This window comes from Mandrillus leucophaeus, unplaced genomic scaffold (genome assembly GCF_000951045.1).
Source record: "Mandrillus leucophaeus isolate KB7577 unplaced genomic scaffold, Mleu.le_1.0 Scaffold1079, whole genome shotgun sequence".
Taxonomy (NCBI): Eukaryota; Metazoa; Chordata; class Mammalia; order Primates; family Cercopithecidae; genus Mandrillus; species Mandrillus leucophaeus.
In genome coordinates, this window is record NW_012098976.1 from 694,039 (window position 1) to 717,712 (window position 23,674).

General features: G+C 34.8%; 1 protein-coding gene across 1 annotated transcript in view; it reads left to right on the plus strand.

Moving 5' to 3' along the window:
* ERBB4 (erb-b2 receptor tyrosine kinase 4) overlaps positions 1–20,779 on the plus strand; it is a gene marked incomplete at its 5' end in the record, with an annotated part of 620,722 nt that extends 599,943 nt beyond the window's left edge. Inside the window, 3 exons of the mRNA XM_011986142.1 lie at positions 12,057–12,104; positions 12,898–13,195; positions 16,033–20,779. Coding sequence (XP_011841532.1) covers positions 12,057–12,104; positions 12,898–13,195; positions 16,033–16,478 — 792 coding nt within the window. The remainder of the gene's footprint in view (positions 1–12,056; positions 12,105–12,897; positions 13,196–16,032) is intronic.
* Positions 20,780–23,674: the final 2,895 nt, after the last annotated feature.

The window sequence follows — 23,674 nt, forward strand, 5'->3', positions numbered from 1 at the left end:
AGCAGCTACTTCCCTTCTCAGAAACGCGCACTATGTAATTTTGATTTAGAATTTCATTGACTTACAAGTTTGATTTTCTATAGCATTTAGCTACGATTGTCCTTAAAATACTTTTTGAATATTTTTAAATGGCCCTTCCTTATATGTTTGCTCTGTGCACCACAGTGTGGAAATGCAGTTAGGTGGTATGTACCACTTGTAGAGAAAGGATACATTTTGCATCTGCCTATAGTTGCTTTCTCTACAAGGTCTGTCGTGTTATTGTTCTTAGTTAACAATTTATGTTTTTCAGGGATACAGCTAAACCCTGGTTCTCTAAGTCTCCAAAGCAATAGGAAATATATAGGTGTCCTAGGGGAATGCTGTCATACTAGTGACAATAGAATCTTGAAGTTTTATAGCTGAATGTGAAATGTTAATTGACTTCAGAATCACTCACCATTTGTAAGAATACTTTTTAAAAACTTTGCCATTAGAATTAAGATTGCCAACAATGACTTCAGAAATAGTAACTGATATTGACAGAAAGAGTGTACTAGATGAGATAGATATAATATTCAGATAATTGCATCTGAGTTCAATTCCACCCAAGCCATCTGCAGAATAAGAAGTGTACCATATATAATATCAGGGATGCTAAAATTCCACATCCTTTAAAACTTATCCAACTGGCTTGATGGAGTCACTGAGATTTTCATCAATAGAGCCACTCTTTGGGTTTAAGACATTTTTTAATCTATCCTTTGATTCAATATATCTTTGCTGAACATTCACCATGTCTGTGCCCCTGGCACTGTGCTAGATATGAAAAATTTAATAGTAAATTAGAGTGAATCCTCTTCCAAATAGACTCATAGTCTAAGAAAAAAGACATACTAATGAAATAAACAGAATACAGTTGTTAAATTATTCACATGGGGCACATAATGGGTTGTTTGATAAATACTTTTTGAATCAATAATTAAATATAATCAAGGTACTGATAATTTTTCATAAGATCACAATGTAATCAAGGCAACGAAGCCAGAAAGAGCATTGAGGAAGTAACTGGAGCTTGGGCAGAGGTCGGAGGTGAGAGAGGAAAGGGCTTATCAAGAAGATCTGAGATGTATTTGACTGAAGGCTTATGAGGAAAGAGCAAAGGAAGCTGGAGAAATTGGCAAGGATCATAGTTACCAAAGCCTTCAAAGCCACAAATAATGGACTTCATTTAGCCTGAGGGCAACAGTAGGTCTTGCAGTTTTGTTTTGTTTTGTTTCTGAGACAGAGTCTTACTCTGTCGCCCAGGCTGGAGTGCAGTGGCACGATCTCAGCTCACTGCAACCTCCCCTTCTTGGGTTCAAGCAATTCTCCTGCCTCAGCCTCCCAAGTAGCTGGGATTACAGGCATACACCATCACGCCTGGCTAATTTTTGTATTTTTAGTAGAGATGGGGTTTTACCATCTGGGGGTTTCACCAGGCTGGTCTTGAACTCCTGACCTTGTGATCCTCCCACCTTGGCCTCCCAAAGTGCTGGGATTACAGGTGTGAGCCACCATGCCCAGAGGTCTTGCAATTTTTTAAGGAGGGGGATGAAGTATAAATATTAGATTGGCGTGAAGGGAAAGAATAAGATCAAGAACAGCTAGAAGGGTGTTACAGTACTCTAGTCAAGAAATGGTGCCATAATTAATGGTACCTAATGGCCTGTTTTCCTTAGTGCATCCTAGTTTACTTCTATATCAGAAGCATAATTATTAATAACACTTTATTTTACTCTCTAAGTATCGCAGTTGGAGTGATAAATTTTTGGGCTCCTTAACCACAACTGAAATAGTAGCCATGAGGATGAAGAGAATGGTTAGATTCTGGGGGGTATTAAGAGGTTTGAAAGGGTAGACCTTGGATGCTTAGATATAAGGGGTGGGATAGAGGAGACATCAAAGATAACGCTAAGATATTTGACTTGCACAGTTGGACAAGTTATTGATATTATCCACCAAGCCAAGAAAGACAAGAAAGCCCAAGAGGAGAAGATGGCCATTTCAATTTAAGAAATGTGATGTTTGAAGTGCTATGAAACAGATCAATAGAGATTATCAGGGCAGCTGTTAGTTATATGGGTATGACATGGTATTCAGTAGTTCAGTGTTACCTGAAGTAATTCCATCATAATCTACTAACACCAATTTGAGAAGATTTTACGAGTGAATTCATCAGACTAAATAGATGCCCTCTGACCTAGCTAAAGCCATGTTTCTGGGCAGAAAATAAAAGTGTAGATAATTGAGGATGTTTTTGGAGTGTGAGTCGCTGATCAAGAATTGTACACCTGGAATGGGAGGACAATATAGTCCTATTTTCCACAGAGCTGGGGCAGAAATAAATGGGCCCAGGAATCTGTTAGGAATAAAGAATCAAGGGCCTGAAATTGCAAAATCAACTTTAGTGGGGAAACACTGAGATCAGATTTTGCCTGCTTTAGAGTTTCACCTGGGCTGTCCTTGGCTCAGGTAGACAATCTAAGGATCCTCAGCAGATAGATGTTTTTCTAATTAGGCTTGTTAGTAACTAGCTGTATGTTCTTGAAGAAAGTCATTTACCATCTCTATGGGTCATCTATGGCAGATTTAAATCTTTAAATCTCACCAATGGCAGATTTAAATGAGATTCTCTAGTTTTAGTTCCATTTTATTTTTTGCTTCCTTCATTTTTTTTTAGTAAAGTGTTACAATTTTAGAAATTAAAATAAAATTATTATGGCCATGATTCTGGTTAATCTGGGTTGACTTTGGCAGCAACCATGTAAATGGAAAACTAAGAAGTACTGGTCATTTTTTTTTTTTATTTTAGAAAATTCCAAAATGGTTCACAAATAGATGCAGGAATGCTTTGTATATTTTTCCTCTTCCTTTTTATATGCAGCAAAATCAGATTTGGGGGCTTTTCAGTCATGGTGAAAGCTGCTTAGACTACAGTCAACAAGTAGCTCTCGGGGAGGGCTATTTTCTCTTGGGGTGTTGCCTTCAATCTGATATTCTTTTTGGCCTAGATCAGTTGTAAATACCAGCCTGTTTCTGTGAAATGTAACTAGTGTTTGCTCTGGGCTGATGGGACAGTCATGTGCTGTTTGTTCTGTCAGTGGCTGTACCGGAGTATTCATAGTACATTATTCAGATCAGCTCACAGGAACCAGCTGTCCTAATTCCACGTGGACTGTTAGAAATCTTTTTACTTACAGCAACAGCTGTACCACCTGGTAGCTTAAAGAGCAGTAGTTGGATGAATAAACCATTGTTACAAATTCACTTTTTATCTGGTAAACAGTTTGCATAAACTAGCATAACTGAAGATATTTTCAACCTGGTCCACACTGCAATGATATAAACACTGAAGGGCTTTATCTGTATTATGTTAAATTGTTTCCTTGTTGTCAACACCTATCATTTAAAACAGTGAATAAAATCTACATGCCAAAATAAGGTTTATAAAATTTGCAATTCTATTTCCTGTATTATTTGTTCTCCATCCTCCAATACACAAACCGTGACCTTCATATTTTTTACATTCTCACACATAGATTGCTCTAAATACGCTTATTGAAATTTTAAATATATAATAAAGCATTCTGAGCTTGGATTATTACTAAAGAGAAGATTGAATATTTCACTCTTGCCTTATTATTTGCCAGTAAATAAAATAACTCTAAACTCTAAATAGAATAACAAATACTTCTAAGTAGAACTCTTATAATTTTTAGTGAACATCTCATTTGTTGATAAACAATATCTGTATGTGAAACATAGGAAAAACAAAACAAAAGCTACCCCACAAATGAGCTAACAGCCTGTAAAAGACAACTTATTTGATTGTATGGGTTAAATAACCTTTGTTATCTTGTTTTAAGCTATTAATTGCCTTAGCATGTATATGAATACATATACATGTGTATGCACATATATATCTAACATATGTATCCACACAAACACAGAGCCTAAAATTCAGATTTAAGTCTTCACTGATAGTACAAAAGGAAACATATTATATCTAGGCAAATACATTACATTTCAAATTCTAAAATTATGGCATTCAAATTCCAAGTGTTTATAGTCTTTTTTTTCTTATTCTTAGTTCAAACCTGCCTTGTAGATTACTTATTTTTTAAATTATTTTAATAATCCCTAGACAGTATCTTATTGCATAGACAGATCTGGAGATAAATGCTGTGAAGGTAAAAGTATACCAAGTAACAGATAGAAATATTGTGAAGGTAAAAGTATATCAACTGACAATAAGCATGTATGTATATGTCGATTTTTAATAACTGGCTTTTATAGGTAGAGTGTTTAAATAACATCTCTTTTCTGTGAAGGGCAACCTGTTTTGTAGATAAAGTACTATTTTAATAAATACTACTTTTAATTAATATGTTTATGGCCAGCTTTTATATATAGTATTTAATACTATAAGGATATCCCTTTTGTCTAATAAACTTGTAGCCCATTCAATAACAAGTTAATATCTGTCTTCAAATTAAAGTGTCACAAAATTTACTTTAAGAGTATATTAATACGTATTTCAGCTTAGAACAAATGTTTTGGTTAAGGCAAATGCTTTCAGCTATATTTTAAAAATAGGTTTGTTTCTGAAAAACAATGCAACCTCTAAAAGATACTTCTTACTATTTATTAAATGTTAATTTGAGGCTGTAAGGTATAATGGATTGCACTTTGGATGGGAACTCAGGGAATCTTGTTTCTAGTACCGTCACTATTTTTGTTACCTTGGAAAATTAACCTTTCAGAGTGTCAGAGTCTATCTGTAAAATAAAATTCTAAAACTTTTTTTCAAAATTGTATTTTCATGAATCATCATCCAAATGTGGTTAGGCTCATAAAAACATACAATTATATATTGCATGTAGCCTAAGTGATACTTTGTACAATAGATAGTCCATTTAAAAAAGGAAATTGATGAATCGACTTTGAAAAGATTTACGAGAGAAAACTTTATAAGATACTTTGCTTTAATGCTAATCACATTTTACAATATTTAATAACTAATTGTGTGAGCTTAAGGCAGAAAATTCATTTTACATGTAAATCCTTTGATAGTTGGAAGTGATCTTTCCCATTACCTGTCCTATACCCATATTCTTCTTTTTAGAGTTAAATAAACTAAAGGACCAAGAAGCTAAAGAATTTGTTAAAAGTCATGTGACTTAGTGAAAAATATTCAAGAATGCAATCCTGGAGATAGAAGGATTTCATGAGACCATTTGTTTTAGGTCTGTGAAGTTTTTGTCTTCAAAAGATGCCTGACCCGGTGCATTGTTGGCATCCTGAAAAATCCTCATTAGATACTCTTTATGATATTGGGATAAAAACCACACAAGCAGAGACAATTTCATGATTCATTTGAAGAATCAGGCTACTCCAGAATTTATACATAGTTAAGGCTTGATGATCTCATTTCTATTCTTAAAGACATTGCATTAGAACTAGATGTTCTTAAGCATACATTTAAAAAAGAAAAGAAAAATAGCCTACCCTCTCTGAAAAGAATTACTGAGAAGTCTTTGAGAAACTCCTAGAAGTTCTCCTCTTTAGATTTCTAGCTACATGAATTAGCTAGTAGCTAAGTGATAATTAGGAAAAGGTTCAATTATCACAACATGCTAATGAAAATGAATATAAACATGCCAAAAAAGAGAAAGTTGCTAGAACAAACCAAACAATACAAAAATTTAGAACTTGCACCAGGGTAAAGAAATCAATTCTGTGTGATAACTAATCTCAAGAAGGGTGACACAATTCTTGTTGTTATCTTGAATGAAGCTAAGGAATGTTGACATTAGTGGAAAATTATATTTCTTTATGCCCTTTCTTTTTTGACTGTGCTAATAATATTCTTTGATTCCATCACATAATATTGCTCAAAGAAACAACTTAAAGCAGAAACCTGTAAAGTGAGGGGAATGTTCAGCTTCATTTTATTGACTCATCTAGCCATGAATATTTTAAAAGGAAATATCCTCTTGTTCTACTGATATTTGGAAAGGGTACAGGAATTGCTGCCTGGGGATACAATAGCTTACTTACCCTCAGTGAAGCAGGAAGAAGAATTTATTGACTAAGCCTTGTACTAGGAACAATAAATCCATAATCAAGAGTGCTGTCATGAAAAATCTTTGCGCTCTCCAGTTATTTAAAATTGTCTCTTCCTGCTTCAGGGCTGGCTTTGCTCTTGGTGAGGTAGGTAAATGTATATATACACAATATGATTTTAGATAAAAAGGACTTGTAAGAAAGAATGGAAAAATACACACACACATACACACACACACACACACACACACCCTATTAACTCTTAATACTCAGTTTCCTTCTTTCCAGTTTATGTCCTTGTAACTAATTTAAGTGAAAATAAGTGGGGTGGAGCAATACTGTAACGCATTATCAGCATTTTATACCTAAGGTAATGAGTTTCAGATGCGCCTTCTTAAGTCATTAAGCTCTTTTCACTAAAACTAGAAAAAGAAACTAAGAATTTGAGAAAATAGTTGAAGCATAATACAAAGGAAGAGAGAGGGCAAAGATGAGTAAGAATAGAAATGCTAAAGTCAAAATCTATGTGCGGTATAATGTAAAGGTCATAGAGTGACGGGCTTTGTGGTCAGATAGCCAACTATGGATGTGTGCACACGGCAGATCCTTTAATTTCTCTGCTCCTCAATTTTTTTTGTCTATAAATGAGAGTTATAATTTTTAATAATGCTATTTACCTTGCAAGTTTATAAGAATACATAAAACCTAAAATAGTCCAAGGTACAGGGTGGGTACATAATACATATATGTGTGTGTGTGTGTGTATACATATATGTTAGTTTCTCTTTCTATTTCTTAATTTCCCTAAGAGTCATCATGTATTCATCTATGAAACAGAATAGACTCAAAATAAAGTAGACTTTGAGGACTGACTTAAGAAAAGTGGGATTATTAAGCATTATAGAAGACACCATTTTCATATGCTTTGTAAATTCTGTCCTGACTCTTGTTCATATTTACAGATACCACTCATAGCTTCCATTTATTAAATTTTTTAATTAAATGAGTACATGAGACATATACGAAAGATGAAAGGTTCCAAGATTAATGAGTGAATAAAGAATGAGAGCTGGCCAGGCGCGGTGGCTCATGTCTATAATCCCAGCACTTTGGGAGGCTGAGGCAGGTGGATCACGAGGTCAGGAGTTCAAGACCAGCCTGACCAAGATAGTGAAACCCCATCTCTAAAAATTAGCAAAGCATGGTGGCGGGAGCCTGCAATCCCAGCTATTTGGAAGGCTGAGGCAGAGAATTGCTTGAACCTGGGAGGCAGAGATTGCAGTGAGCCGAGATCGCGCCACTGCACTCCAGCCTGGGTGACAGAGCGAGACTCCGTCTCGAAAAACAAACAGCAACAAAAAAGAATAAGAGCCCAAGTCAATATTTCTTCAACTGGACCATAGAGTCATATTGGGTGTGTGTGTGTGCAGAGTAAGAGAGATTCTTCAAAAAAGTAGAGTCCCACAGAATCAAACCAAATAGAAAAATGAGTAAATAAATGTATGTATACATAAATAGACAAAAGATATTATGTGTAATATATATAAAATTCAGCCAGCAGCTGAAATCTCAATAGGCTTCTCCCAGCCATTTTTGGGTTTGGCACATACGGACACATTTTCTTTGTTTCCTTCTGATTGCCCTGTGAAAAATGAAGGTTCTAAATCTAAATGTCTCGAAACACTGGTATGTTGAACTCAGTTGTGAGAAAGATGCAGAGTTACAACCATGCATCAGGAATTATAATTTTTAATACAATAATTATAATAAGATAATGCAATAAACATTTTTTGTATGCTGCTATGTGACCTCTGAAAGTGTGGAAATGCCTATCAGAGTGTTAAGCAGATATGTCAGGGAGGATAAAAGGTTGAGAACCTTTAATAGTTACTATGTGGAAGTGTCTAGATAATAAATTAGTGCCGATGGATTAGCAACGTCTTACAGAGACATTTTATTTTAGTCAAAAGAATTTGGAGTATTTCTTGAACCTAGAAATTGTAATCTTATAATTACTGTTGAAAGTAATAGTTATTTAAAGATTAGAAAATGACTCTCATTGATTACATGTTTAATTTAGATAGAAGCTAGGCATTAGGCCTGTATTTTTGTTTTCTCTGAAAGTAGATTTGTATAATAACTTTTTTAAATATCACGAGATACAGTCCATCTATTTAATAATTAAAATTTCTCAGGAACACTATAAACAATACAAATATAAGAAATACTGTGCATAAAATGTGACAAAGGTTCTAATATTTATCATTCAACAAAAAAGTAAATTTTAGAACATGATGTATTTAAAAGTGCATTTAATACTGTATTTGATTTATTTGCTGATACTTGCCTTCTCTGTAATCTCTGGCATTTAAATCCAAGTTAATCATACAATGTCCCAGTGATATGGCCACAGAATTAAACTCATTCCATCCATCACCCTTACAAACGCCCCCCACCAGGAACAAACTCAGTGTCACCTGCCAGTTCATAACCCACCTCTTTCTATCTCTGCCCTGCTGACAGTAAATTGCCTCACCAGCTAATTGAACAGATGCACCCAGTGCTGCTTCCTAAAGATCTGCAAAGCTGGACTTTGATGGACAGCAGAAAGTAGCACAATGGAAAAACAAAAGCTTTTAACTGAGAGCATTGCTTTGTTCTGCTTAGAACTTTAAGGTCACTCCAGCTCATTTTGACTGCTGTGAGGATCTTAATTTTTACTCAACCAATTTACTTGCAGCTGTCATTCTTTCCAATATTAAAAGTTCAGCTCTTCAAGTGTGGGGAATTGAGGGAGAGAGAAATGAGAAGAGCTTGTTTCAAACTAAAAACAGCAAAAACAAGTAAAATCTGGCTTGGCTCTGAAGTACAAAAAGTTATTTTCAAAGCTTATAAATTATGACATCGTGATTAACATGTAATTTAAATATATTTAAACAACAATTATATCACATTTCCAGCCCAGCTAATTGGCCTCACAGATGTTCCCTTGGAGCTGCATTGCCCTTCCACGGGGAAATGAATGAGGTGCTTTTTATCATGGAAAACAGATAAAAAAGCAAACTGAAAAAATGGAAACAGAAACATAAAAAGCAGCCAGTAACCCTAAAAACAATGAATGCTAAAGGGGTTTTGCTTAGCATTTTTTTCCATTTTAATGCTGAAAACAGGAAAATTCATGAAGATGCTCCTATTACTGTGATGCTATTTGGCAGTTTGTCCAGATATGGAGTTGGCAGGTTGCTGACTGAAAGACTTGTCAAAGCAGGGACAGTGGATGCATTCTAATAGGGCATGGCCTCGCTTTCTGTCTTGGAACAGACTAACCGCAAGAGTCCCAGTTATTTTAATCCATTGCCTTTACAATGGAAGCCATTCTAGCCCAGATAATGAATATAGATAATAAACTGTTCCCCGATGAAGAATGACTTGTAAGTTGTTCCTTTGATTGTTTATGTCTCAGGTTTTGTAAAGTGCAAAATGTGCAATCAATACTCATTTCTCAGCTGTAATTCTAGTCAAACATTACCCAGTACAGCAACTTTTGCAAGGTAAGAGGTCAAAGGAGCACTAGTAATTATGAATATTTCGGAATACCTTGCATTCTAATATAGAATCATAGAATTGAAATAAATTGCCTTGTTTCATTCTTGCCTTTCCTTCCAACAATCTCAGATTATAATCAATAGTGTAAATTCTAAAAGGACAGTGGTCATGTCTTTCTTAGTGTATCATGGTATCGCTGGCATCTACCACAGTGCCTGTACTTTTACTGTAGAGATTTAGTAATATTTGTGAAGTACTTGCCAAATAATTGGTGTTTAATGAAGAGGGTAAGGCCAGTGTTTGTAGTTTGGTGAAGTTCCACCAGGCAGTTCCATATTTCCTGTACTGTCACTCTATATTACAAATCACTGGACTATAAAAAATTCTCTACTCAAATTTTAAGAACAAATGTACTGGATTTCAGGTATTTCTAAAATATAGTAAAACATGCCTATATTTAAGATGATTAGAGAATAGATGAGCATTTTAAAATGCCTCTTTGATGAGTAGCTTTGGCATCCTGATTGCTTTATTTTAGAAATTCAATTTAGTGGATATGAATATTTAAATGTGATATGTTCTTTACATTTTTATAATAGTGCAGAGTTTACAAAGTTCATTCATATGCATTATCTTACTTCATATTTATTAATAATAAAATAGAGAGACCAAGAATGAAAACGAGGGTCTGACATGTTTCATGATTCACCAAATTCACACCACTTATCATTGGAACTAAAGCCCAGGTCATTAAACGATCTGTCTGTTGCACAGTAGCACCTCCTATGTATTGCATATTAAATATATCTCTGACTTTCCATGTCATAATCTTTGATGTGTTGTTAGTTATGTTACTAAAGAAGAAAATAGATAAATATTCTAATGCCACCATAGTTATGGGGAAAATTAAAATATAAACTCACTATAGGGGTTCAGACCGTGTCCCTTGATTAGTCCAGCAGACTAAGTTAGTTAAGGGAGATTATATTATCCAGTTGTTACTGATTTACTTTAAATACTTAATCTTCATGGGACCATATTCTTCTTAGAATGCTTCGTGAATCTAAATCATATGAACAGTGACCTGGAATAATATTTATCTGTTTCATATAAAAGATGTTAAGTATCTGTAATCCCAGCACTTTGGGGGCTGAGGCAGGCGGATCACGAGGTCAGGAGATCGAGACTATCCTGGTTAACACGATGAAACCCCGTCTCTACTAAAAATACAAAAAATTAGCTGGGCATGGTGCCAGGCGCCTGTAGTCCCAGCTACTCGGTAGGCTGAGGCAGGAGAATGGCATGAACCCGGGAGGCGGAGCTTACAGTGAGCCGAGATCCTGCCACTGCACTCCAGCCTGGGCGACAGGGCGAGACTCATCTCAAAAAAACAAACAAAAAAGATGTAAGGTACCTTAGAGGTTGATTTTAGTCATCTCTGTTTACTTAAAGCTGGATTGTAGAGAATATGAGCTTCATAAAATCAAGCGGTTTGGGTCTGTGTTTTGCATTATCCCTGTGCCTAGAAAAGTGCCTGGCACATAGACAGTAGGTTCTCAAAAAATGTGTTTAATGTATTTTTTTAATTAAGAAACAGAATTAGTATCATACAACTCCTTTTCCTTACCCTAAAGAACACTGTCCTTCATATTTTATTATATTTTTATATCCTCTTTCAGTTAGCCCATAGGATGGAGTGTTAAGCTATAAAAATATACATGTATTTTTGTTGTTGTTTCTTTAACTGAAATCTGATTTTGACTCATTATAAATACATAGGGGAATCTAAAGCATGTTTCCAGGAAATGAATTGATTTTCCAAATTTTCTGCTGTTTCTTAAAAAAAAAAAAAAGTAAGACTGAAGATAAAATAGCATATACCTTTTAATAAGGAGAGACAAAGGAGTTTACCCTTTGCTGAAGTGGCGAAAAATAAATGTAGCTTGATAGCAAAAATTACTGCAGGCAAGTCGAAATCTCCTGCTATCTCCTTCCAGAAATATTTATTCTAAGAGAAAAAATAACAGCAGTGTATATGGTCATTTCAATCTTTTGACATGTAAAGAAGGAAACCATTTCCTATTTACATCTATAGTTTATTTACTACTTTTTCCTTTCCAGTAGGGTTAATCAGAAGAAAGTTTATTATTTACTTTCTAATCCATTGAAAAATTTTGCTTTTTCTGTATAATTTGCCTTTTCAGGGATTGAATTAAAATATCTATTTTCCTCAAAACATATAAATAAGCTTGCTTATGGTCAGAATACAGACAATGTCACTGCTTAGGAAGCTTCACTGTTGTGCACTTTTCCCCCTTTGGTTCATACGACTCATGTGGCTTTTCTTTTTCATTTCTTTTTTTAATTTTTTCATTCATATTGCCTCTTATTATATCCATCATTCCATTTTTCTTTCCTATTAGAGTGAAATTGGACACAGCCCTCCTCCTGCCTACACCCCCATGTCAGGAGTAAGTATTTCACAATCAACCTTCATCTTTTAGGATTTTTGGTCTTTGCTTACCATGTTTCCTCTCTCTTGTCTCTGCACAATTTCCTCATTTTGCCTTTGCCAACAGTGAGTTAAGAATTTGCTGTACATTGTGTAGCTGCCTTTGTAGATGTGTTTATATCTCAGTTGATAATACGAAATTGAGATCTCATGCATCAACAGTAGCTTTCAATTTTTATCTGAAGGATTTACCTGTGCATATAAATTATGCTTCTGGATGTGGAGGTGATCTTTACTTTCCTGAGTATAGGTCATGTACTAAAAAGTCAGAATTATAGTGATGATCCTCTAGTTAGGTACTAGAGCCTCAAATTCATAATAACCACAGAATTTTAGAAGGCAATAAAGACAAAGGATTATTCAAAATATATCCATATACTTCTATTCTTAATGACAACTGTCTATAATGACACTCCCATTTATCATAAAAATTCACTTTGAAGTTTATATTAAATACAGGCACTTGTGGGAAAAGGGCATCAAATACTTTTTATTAGATTATGTTACAGTTGGTTAATAAAACTAAAATGTGTACTTCAAAATTATTTTCTGATGATTTGTCTTTTAAGAAAAGCGGAAATTTTAGGTGTTTCTAGTTTGTAACTCAAATTCATTAGCCACTAGGGAAAAATAAATAAATACTATGACTATTCTCTAAAAGACCGGCTTTGACATCCTTGTGGCTATTAACATTCATTTTTAAACTATTTCTAACAACACCTTCTCTCTAAATATGTTTCTCTTATTAACAGAATCAGTTTGTATACCGAGATGGAGGTTTTGCTGCAGAACAAGGAGTGTCTGTGCCCTACAGAGCCCCAACTAGCACAATTCCAGAAGCTCCTGTTGCACAGGGTGCTACAGCTGAGATTTTTGATGACTCCTGCTGTAATGGCACCCTACGCAAGCCAGTGGCACCCCATGTCCAAGAGGACAGTAGCACCCAGAGGTACAGCGCTGACCCCACCGTGTTTGCCCCAGAACGGAGCCCACGAGGAGAGCTGGATGAGGAAGGTTACATGACTCCTATGCGAGACAAACCCAAACAAGGTACGAACTGATTATTCAAAAATGATTGCCATTTGAAGTTCACTTCCATCAAGATAAACAAAGTACAGAATGGAAATTGCCAGATAGTTGTACAGCACAACATTTGTGACCTAGTAAAGGCCTAGGCTACTGCTACTTGCAGTATGGTCCCTGAATCAGCAGCATCCACATTATTTATTATTATTTATAAAAATCAGAATCTCAGGCAGGCCCCATCTGAATAGGAATCTGAATTTTAACAAGATCCCCAGGCTATCTGCATACAGCAATGAGTCTTGAGAGTCACTATTCTAAACATATTTTGTTGAAATATTTGTATGAGGTAGCAGACCACAAAGTGTCAGGACCATAGCTTTATTGGACTTAATTGTGGAGATCATAAAGACTGGTATTGTTGGCAAATGTGCCTGATGCTTTTGATGGCGCTAATAAATGATTTGTTTGACTCATTTAAAAGGTGTCATTTAAACAACCTAGTTTATTATAGGGAAATATTATGTTTTTATATGACATTTTCAAAAATTAAAGTTTTGACCCTGTATATACTTACAAGCATACCATCAAGATTTGAAAATAATAGTTTGTGGTTTTACAAAGCACAACAAAAATTTTGTAAAGTTAGTAGTAGAAATGTTAAGCACCCAAATCAAATAATGCTTCAATTTTGCAACAAAACAGCTTTTCTTCTTCTACGCTAACAGTATCACAATAGAGAAGATAGATGATTGTTATTAAAAAATGATCATGTCTCTCGCAGTCTTTAGTGTCAATAGTAAACTACATTTTAAAACTCTGAGAAGGGCTTGTTATAAGGTTATGTTCTCTCCTTCAGAGTAAAATTTAAAGATCTCTAATTGTAAATAACCTTTTAAAATATATCTGTCTAGATAAAACTTTTACACATATAAAACTTTTACACATATAAAAATGTAATGAAGAGTTTGGATGTTCATAGTAGCCTAGTAATGACACAAATGTAGATTTTATGAAGATTTGGTGGATTCACCCCAAAGAAGAAGCCTTTCTGGGGACATTTTCACTTCAACCGTAAAGTTATTGGACAGCTATACAAGTTTGCATCAGGATAATATATAAGTAGATCGCATTGAGGAAAGGTAATGTAAGGCTGAGAGAAAAGCAAGTCACCCTATATAGTCACACTGTATTCTCAGATTTTATCTCTGAACACTAAGCTCCATTTCTATAAAAGATTGCTATAGTCTCACCTCATACTCAGAGAGGACAGAATTTTAGTATAGACATTCCTATTCTTTCAATTAAGAAGTTTTAGAAATCTGGTAAGAAAAATCAAATTCTACGTTGCTTATAAGTGTTTTCATACGCTTGTCAAAGTAAAACTTGTGGCTAAGCATAAAGTTCACCCAACTCCTGCAGGGGCAATAATAAGAAACAGTGCAGTAGAATAAGAAGATTACTCAAGAGGAGTTAGAAGACCTGAATTCCATCCCAACACTAATTGTATCCTGCATACATCACTTAATCTCATTTTTCTGTCTACAAAGCTGGAAAAATAAGTCTTGTACTTCTTTTTCACAGAATTGTGAGGATGAAATGATAGTGTCTTATAAAGTCCTATATATGATAGTGGGATATTCATTACTGCCCTTTCACTTGAATAAATGATGCTAAATACTTACCTATTCTGTATATATACATTTGGAGAAAAATAATCCTGGCTTAATAGAATTTTTCTCTCTACTTGTTGGGCTAAGGATAAGAGATAGAAAGTTTGTTTCAGAATGGCCTCTCAACAAGGAATTGTGTCCTCCTGATGCCTTGAATTCAAAATAGGAATAGCTTAGGGCTTTGCATATATAGTAAAAGAGAGGACTATTTAGAGGACCTACAATATATATGTGTATATGTCTATGTGCAGTTTATATTATAGACATAGATGTAGAATTAAGATTCAGGAGAATGGTGGTAATTATTAGCACCGTTTAGGCCAATACCTATACTAGATGGATTTATTAGATTGATCCATACAAAATAGGCACTAATTGACTGGTTTCAATATACAAAATGGCTATTTCACAAAATAGGCACTAATTGACTGGTTTCAATATACAAAATGGCTATTTCATATGATTCAAGCTGATAGTTTGCTATTTTGTGATTATGATTGGTCAATGGAAATATTATAATTATACTTTATTATTAAGTAGAAGTATATGTAATGTCAAGCAAGTCAGCTAGAGGCATGTTAGCTATCTGTTAGATTTGCTTTTTTAGTTGAATTTTTTTCCTTTGATGCTTTCTTTTCCATGTGTAAAACTTTTGTCAGGAGCATCTCCAATCAAATCCTTTTTACCAGTATAGGCAACCATAGCAAACCATAGAGACTAATAAAACATGATTTCTTCACTCCATCTATTCATCTTGGCATGGAACTCAGCTATAGACTCTTTGGTTTTTCAATATCCTTTATAGAAATTAAGCTGTCTGTATATTTAAAGGCTATTTAATCCTAATAGGCAGTCTTATTTCCTAATATAAATAAGTTTTAGAAAACAAAAACATTGAAACAATCAGCCCCATATGCAGAAGAGACAAATGCAATTAGAAAGAAATAAAAATTTAGGAGATAGAAATTCTGATTCTGGCCTCCTTGGCTTCTTGTTTTTTGTAAACATGTTTGGCCCCCTTACTCTTTTTTTCATAAGACCATGGTAATCCACAAATAGTTGTGAGAAATCATGAAAACAAATCTGTGGTTTTTTGTTCTAGACAAAGCAGCTAACCATTATGTATAACTTTGCTCTGATTAATATTTTCCAGAAAGTAGAGGTTAGCTGATTTCTTTTTTATTCCTTTAGAATACCTGAATCCAGTGGAGGAGAACCCTTTTGTTTCTCGGAGAAAAAATGGAGACCTTCAAGCATTGGATAATCCCGAATATCACAGTGCATCCAATGGTCCACCCAAGGCCGAGGATGAGTATGTGAATGAGCCGCTGTACCTCAACACCTTTGCCAACGCCTTGGGAAAAGCTGATTACCTGAAGAACAATGTACTGTCTATGCCAGAGAAGGCCAAGAAAGCGTTTGACAACCCTGACTACTGGAACCACAGCCTGCCACCTCGGAGCACCCTTCAGCACCCAGACTACCTGCAGGAGTACAGCACAAAATATTTTTATAAACAGAATGGGCGGATCCGGCCTATTGTGGCAGAGAATCCGGAATACCTCTCTGAGTTCTCCCTGAAGCCAGGCACTGTGCTGCCGCCTCCACCTTACAGACACCGAAATACTGTAGTGTAAGCTCAGTTGTGGTTTTTAGGTGGAGAGACACACCCGCTCCAATTTCCCCACCCCCTGTCTTTCTCTGGTGGTCTTCCTTCTACCCCAAGGCCAGTAGTTTTGACACTTCCCAGTGGAAGATAGAGATGCCATGATAGTTATGTGCTTATCTAACTTGAACATTAGAGGGAAAGACTGAAAGAGAAAGATAGGCGGAACCACAATGTTTCTTCATTTCTCTGCATGGGTTGGTTGGGAGAATGAAACAGCTAGAGAAGGACCAGAAAATGTAAGGCAATACCGCCTGCTATCAAACTAGCTGTCACTTTTTTTTCTTTTTATTTTTCCTTCTTTTTTTTTTTTTAAGCAGATGGTTGAAACACCCATGCTATCTGTTCCTATCTGCAGGAACTGATGTGTGCATATTTAGCATCCCTGGAAATCATAATGAAGTTTCCATTAGAATAAAAGAATAACATTTTCTATAACAAACATATGATAGTGTCTGAAATTGAGAATCCAGTTTCTTTCCCCAGCAGTTTCTGTCCTGGAAAGTAAGAATGGCCAACTCAAATTTCATAATTTAAAAATCTCTGTCAAAGTTATAACTAGTAATTGTTTCGAAGCCTTTTTGGTTTTTTTTCATTTTGTTTTGCTCTGACCAATTCCTTTATATTTGCTCCCCAATTTTTGGCTTTAATTTCTAATCGCAAAGATGTTTACATCAAAGCTTCTTCACAGAATTTAAGAAATATTTTAATATAGTGAAATGACCACTACTTTACGTATACAATCTTTAAAATAAGAAAAGGAGGCTAATATTTTTATTTTAGCTCTCATTTTTCATGCTATCAAATTATCTTCACCCTCATCCTTTACATTTTTCAACATTTTTTTTCCTCCATAAATGACACTACTTGATAGGCCATTGGTTGTCTGAAGAGTAGAAGGGAAACTAAGAGACAGTTCTGTGTGATTCAAGAAAACTACTGATACTTTCAGGGTTGGTCCAATGAGGGAATCTATTGAACTGGAAGAAACACACTGGATTGGGTATGTCTACCTGGCAGATACTCAGAAATGTAGTTTGCACTTAAGCTGTAATTTTATTTGTTCTTTTTCTGAACTCCATTTTGGATTTTGAATCAAGCAATATGGAAGCAACCAGCAAATTAACTAATTTAAGTACATTTTTTTTAAAAAAAGAGCTAAGATAAAGACTGTGGAAACGCCAAACCAAGCAAATTAGGAACCTTGCAATGGTATCCAGGGACTATGATGAGAGGCCAGCACATTATCTTCATATATCACCTTTGCTACGCAAGGAAATTTGTTCAATTCGTATACTTCATAAGAAGGAATGCGAGTAAGGATTGGCTTGAATTCCATGGAATTTCTAGTATGAGACTCTATTTATATGAAGTAGAAGGTAACTCTTTGCACATAAATTGGTATAATAAAAAGAAAAACACAAACATTCAAAGCTTATGGATAGGTCCTTGGCTCAAAGTTGTAAATAAATGTGAAAAATCTTCTCATGCAATTATTTTATTATCCAACACACTAATCTTTTGATACTTTATATAATTCCTTTTCTTCATATACTGCATCCAGTACTAGAACCATCATTATTATGTATCATTTTGAAAGAATACCTGATGATGAAGGATGGGAACAAATGACAGAGATGAGTCTCCAGGTAAAGGGGGCCTCACATCAATAATTAGGAAACTTAGATATAAGTCCCCCTTTTCTGAAAATTCTACCCCAAGTCATTTAGATTTTTAAAAAATACTTCTTTCTAATGTTAAAATATTGGGACCAAATTAGAGTCAATAGTATAAGATTACTTAATTAGAGTAAAAATATCTATTAAGGCAGAGAAAGTTTAGAGAAAAAAAAAATGCAAAGAAATTTCTTTCTTCCTATTCTGAATAAGTAAATCCATCCATCTATCCAAATCTCCTTTATCTAACTGTGTCTACTAAAAGCACCGTATTTTGTGGGGAACACTCAGATAAATGGAATATCATCCCCAACTTCAAAATTCTATCATCTAGGAGATTTAATTAAAATGACATTTTAATTTTTCTATGAGTTCAAAGAATCAGATTGCATAGTCTCTTTTGTGAATAGCTGTCATATAATCAGTTGTACTGTAACATATCTCCTTTGAACTCATTTGGGATATAAGTTACACATCCTTCAAATTGTTGATATTGACAAATAGGATAATTTCAGTAATATTATTCAAACATAAACTGGTCTAGAAGAATATTGCATCACTGGCTAATTAAACTATCTAGATTCTAACTTCACCATTAAACCAAAAGCAGATGGTGGTCCTTGGCCAAGAATGATGAAGACACTGGAGTTGTTGGTTTTCTTCTAAGCTATAAGAAGTGAGGCAAGCTGAAAAAGTACAGTAGAGCAGGGGAAGGATTTGTGAGGTTCCTTCTAGGGAAGTTCACCCTCAAACTTTTCAGGGTTAAAGACAGAGTGATTCAGGGGCCATAACCTAACAACTCAGAGCTCTCCTATCCATTCAGAGAAGTCTCTAGGAAAAGGAATCTCATATCAGTACTTATGAAAAATGGAATATAAGCCTCCCTTTCTAAATAAATCTGCACCGAGTCATCACAGCCCTCTTTTTGGATACTATGCCTTGATTTTTTTTTTTCTAATTTACACTATGCATATGGTTTCTACTGGGATATAGAAAGCAGAATCACTCATTTTGGAGAAGGAAAAAATAAATAGTTAAAACAGACTTTTAACTGTTAAGGTAACAGAAATATATTTAGTGAATGTAGTCTCTTTCCTCCTAAGAACACAAGACTTTTACATGTCGGGTAATACCTAGAGACAGAGGTAGGCATAATCCAAAATGACCCAAATGCTTTATAATAGCACCACTTTATAATTCTTTTGAATGATTTCTGTAGTATATAATTGACTTCAGTTGTTTGAGTGTTTTTTGTTTTATTTTTGTCCCCCCTGGGAAAACACATTTCAGCATGTATAAGAGGGAGAAAAAAAGTTTCATTCGTTCCAGACAATAACTTATTTAGCCCAGTAGGGTAGAATTTTAAAATGTCAGTTAAAGTCTTCAAGGTGCTTTCGGGGATATCAGATTCCAGAGGCCAATTGTAGCAACTGAAATTTGCAGAATCGATATGTAAATTTGAAACAAATTAGTATTAGAATTACACTGACTATATTTTTTAAATCACCCGACTTTGTAGATTATACCTATTTTGGGCAATCCTATTTTCAGGCATGGAAAAACTTTGCAGTTAAATGATTGCCTAAAGAAAGTGGTACTTAAGCAGGTGAGGAAAGATGGCCTCCGATCTAGGGTAGATCCAGAACCACAAAGTATCTGCATCACAAAAGTTGTTAGACTACCAAGCAACTCTTGGTTTTCTGCACAATATTAGTAGCACAGCTTAGGATGAGAATCTTTTCTCCAGTAACATTCTTAAACTAGCATGAAAAACAATGCAAAACTCAAATTTCTATTAAAACACACAAACTAAAATCAAGTGATTCTTTTTTGTAGATTAGGGAGAAGGACTGAATATCTAACTTAAGAGAAGAAATAGTGTTCTTCTAAATGCTATAGTGTGTGAGCTAATACCTTCTAAAAGAAAGACATGGCATGAAGATTGTGCATATTTACAATGCTAAGGAAAAATCAAGAAAAGAACTGTGAGGCTCTGCTGCTAGATGAAGTTGGAAGGACTATTAATGTGCTTCTTGAGGTATCAAAAATGAAAAGAAAATTAAAATTGTTTAAGCCTGACAGGGAAGGATGTAAATACAAGTTTTTCTAGTGCTATCTAACCTTTATTTCAAAACTGGAATTATTCATCCATCTGTAATTGTTGATAATTTAACTAGTATATGTAGTTCATAAGGTAATAGAAAAGGTGATCATGAAAGCATGTATATAACTGGACAGAACCACGATAATGCTATAAGATGTAGATTTAGTTAGGTTATCAGATGTTAAATGATTTTAATATTATTAAATAAATCAAACTAGAAAACTAACCACAAGTATAATATAGCAAAGTTAAATGCAGGATATTAAAATGTAGGATGGATTTTGCATAGTAAAAAAATAAGTTTGCCATTTAAAATTGTCATTTGTTGGGTTTAGCTGAAAGTAGGCATATATGGTTCCACTTGTGAAAACTTGCTTTAAAGCATTACAATGAACAATTTTTTCTCATTCTCTTATTCCTTTATCACTTTTTAAATGTAAAGAAAATTTTATTTATTTTTTTTTTAAATAAACACCACCTTGCAGAATTTAACAGGCAAACATGTTACATATGACTAAGTAGGGGTCTTCAAGATGAAGTAAAGAAAATGTAAATGTTCTATTACCTTATGCAGAGACAAAAAAAAATGAGTGGTGTCATTTAGCAAACAAACAAAATACAGTTAATTTGTGATATGTCCTTTCTTTGCTCACTATGCCCTCTTGCCTCCAAAAATGACAACGAAAAAATCACAATTTTTCTGATAAATAAATGCTAAACCAAGTGTTCCAAAGTACTGCATTGCCATTCTTTTGGATTTTAGTTATTAGAATGATGATTGTTATAGGGCAAATGAGAAATCAAGTTGCATCAGCTTCTAGTTGTTTAAAAAAAACAGATAAATTAACTTCTACTGTATATACTGTGGGCAGAGGATCCTACTGTGCCTCTGTTTGTGTATGTGGACTTTGATGTGTATCAGTTTGAAGGACAGCCTTGCCCCATGTAAACATATAAATGCAGATTGGTATCCCCTGGTTGCTATTTGCTTAAGAACAAATATTATACAGATGTAGATCAGGTATAATTTTAAAAGATTATGATCAGTGGAGACCTCATGATTACTGATATTACAGTGGGGCCAGTTTTTATACTTCTGGGTAGAATTAATACAATTTTTCTGATCCCAGAGATCTGAGTTCTCTCTGCAGCTGGAAACAAGAAGCTGTTATGGGCATTGCGTCGGGCCAGGGGCCCCTGTGTTTGTACGGGCAAATATCTTTTAGCAGTGTGAGCTGCTGTTTTCTTTTCATTAAAAGTCTCTCTAAAATAATAGAAATTCCAGATACTCGGTTCAAGTCTCACTGATTTTGTAGAGGTCCAAAAATGTAGGATCTGTCACTTTTGCAGGCCCCTGCCTCATCTAATTCCTGGCCAGGTGATATTTTGGGCAGAAGTAAATGCTTCTATAGTCATGAGCTAAAATGACTCTAAGTCCCAGTTTCACGGGGGTGTTCACATACTTCTTCTAGAAAATACTCTTTGACAGTCAACTTTGCAAGTAAGTGATTACCTTGTTAGGAATCACAGAAAAATTTATTTCTCTCTGACCTTTAGAGGAAAATAGAATCCTTCCCTTTTTTTGCCCATTGACACAACTGGCACTGTTCTCTTCCCTTTCTGCCACCCTGGTTCAACGTAGTCCCCCGATGCTGTCCTGTTCCTTTCTTAAGCCATAGTGGATCGCTGAGATCCCACACCCCACTTTGTGAAATACTGACTTCGTCTTTGTCCTCGAATGCCTGATTTTTTCATAAGAGATTCTGGCAATTTGGACACTGTTTAAATGAACTATCAAACTACTGCATAGAGAGTATTTAAGCTATTAAAATTATGGTTTCCCATGAAGATCAATTCTCTGTGTCCTACCCTATAGGAATTTGAGACGAGTTAGCCCTGTGATGAATCTCAAAACTCACATAATGTCCACAGACCCTTGGTAGAACTTCAATTTAATCTTTACATAAAAGCTGTACATATAACCAAGAAGTTATTTTTGCCAACAAATTAACTTATTTACTTTATTCATCTTATTTTATTCCTAATCATAAATATTTTGCAGCTGCTGTAATTTTTTTTCCCCAAATAACGAGTCTTATTATCATAAAGGTAAAGGCTATTCAGCTTTGAGAACCACCTGCAATTATTTGTTGGATCATTCATCCATCTAACAAATACATAATGAGCGCAGTTCATGTTAATGAAAATCCATGTTGTCTAATAGAATGCCATCCTTTATCTACTTTTGCTCTTTATGAACATTTTTCTTTTCATGATCTAGTGAGCTTTCCCTATATCATGAGAAGTGATTATATTTGTGCAAATATACAAATATAGGAAAATAAAGATTCATACCTGTAGGCAATAGTCTAACTTGTCCAAACCACTTTGCCTTTACTGCTATTTTTATCCCTAATGTGTAGATATTTCCCCCAGGTCTATAGCCTTTGTGAAGGAAAGCAAATCATACCTCCTATATATTGACATGAATCTGGTTTTCAAGTGTTATTTCCAGATTTTTTTAGTTAACCGGGGGTTGTCCTTTTCCCTTAATGTGAGAGTCATTTTCCTGTATATTTCTGGATCTCTCAGGGGCTGGGAGGGGGGAGTGAGGGGACTACAACCATAGCACTCCAAGAACCCTTTTGGGATTACTCCAGTAATCAACTTCGAAAGTTATTTTCTACATGTAGATATGTAAGGTGTTCTTTTAAAGTAAGGTACTTTGAAATATGTAGCATAAACTGGTACTGCTGTGAAATGGGTCGATTATTAAACGGAGCAGCTGTGTGAGGGTAGCTAACTTTGAATGCATGTCTCCCTGGCTGGTGTGTCTCCTTCTCATGTTGAGAGCACCAGGGATTGCGTGGCTGCATGTTGAAACCGCATTTTCACATGGTATGACTAGTTCATCTCTTTCTTGAGCACCATTACAAGAAGATCAAATGAACATGAGATCAATGTGCAAGACAATTCATAGCACAGAAAAAGTCATCTTAAATCTACTCTCAAACATTCATCTGACACATGCATCAAAGTAATTTACTGACATCAGTTTAGGTGAGAGAGGGAGTCACTTCACTGAAAAGGCAGAGGCTTAAGGTATATACATTTGTACTCATTTCCTTATTTTCTTAACTTGTAAACAGAAAACAAGCCCTCTCTCTTGTGAAGTATCTTCAAAGGATTGGGGTGCAAAAATACCTTGCTGGTAAGCCATCAATGTTTTATTTAAATCCATGCATTCAAAGTTAGCTGCCTTTTTGAAATAAACAAACAAAAAATACTACTGTATGTTTGAAAATGTGAATAGTATTTTTATAGCTTGTTAAAGACATGGCTAGTTGCATTTGTAAATAAGTATAATGTTGCTTTGATTTTCTTTTG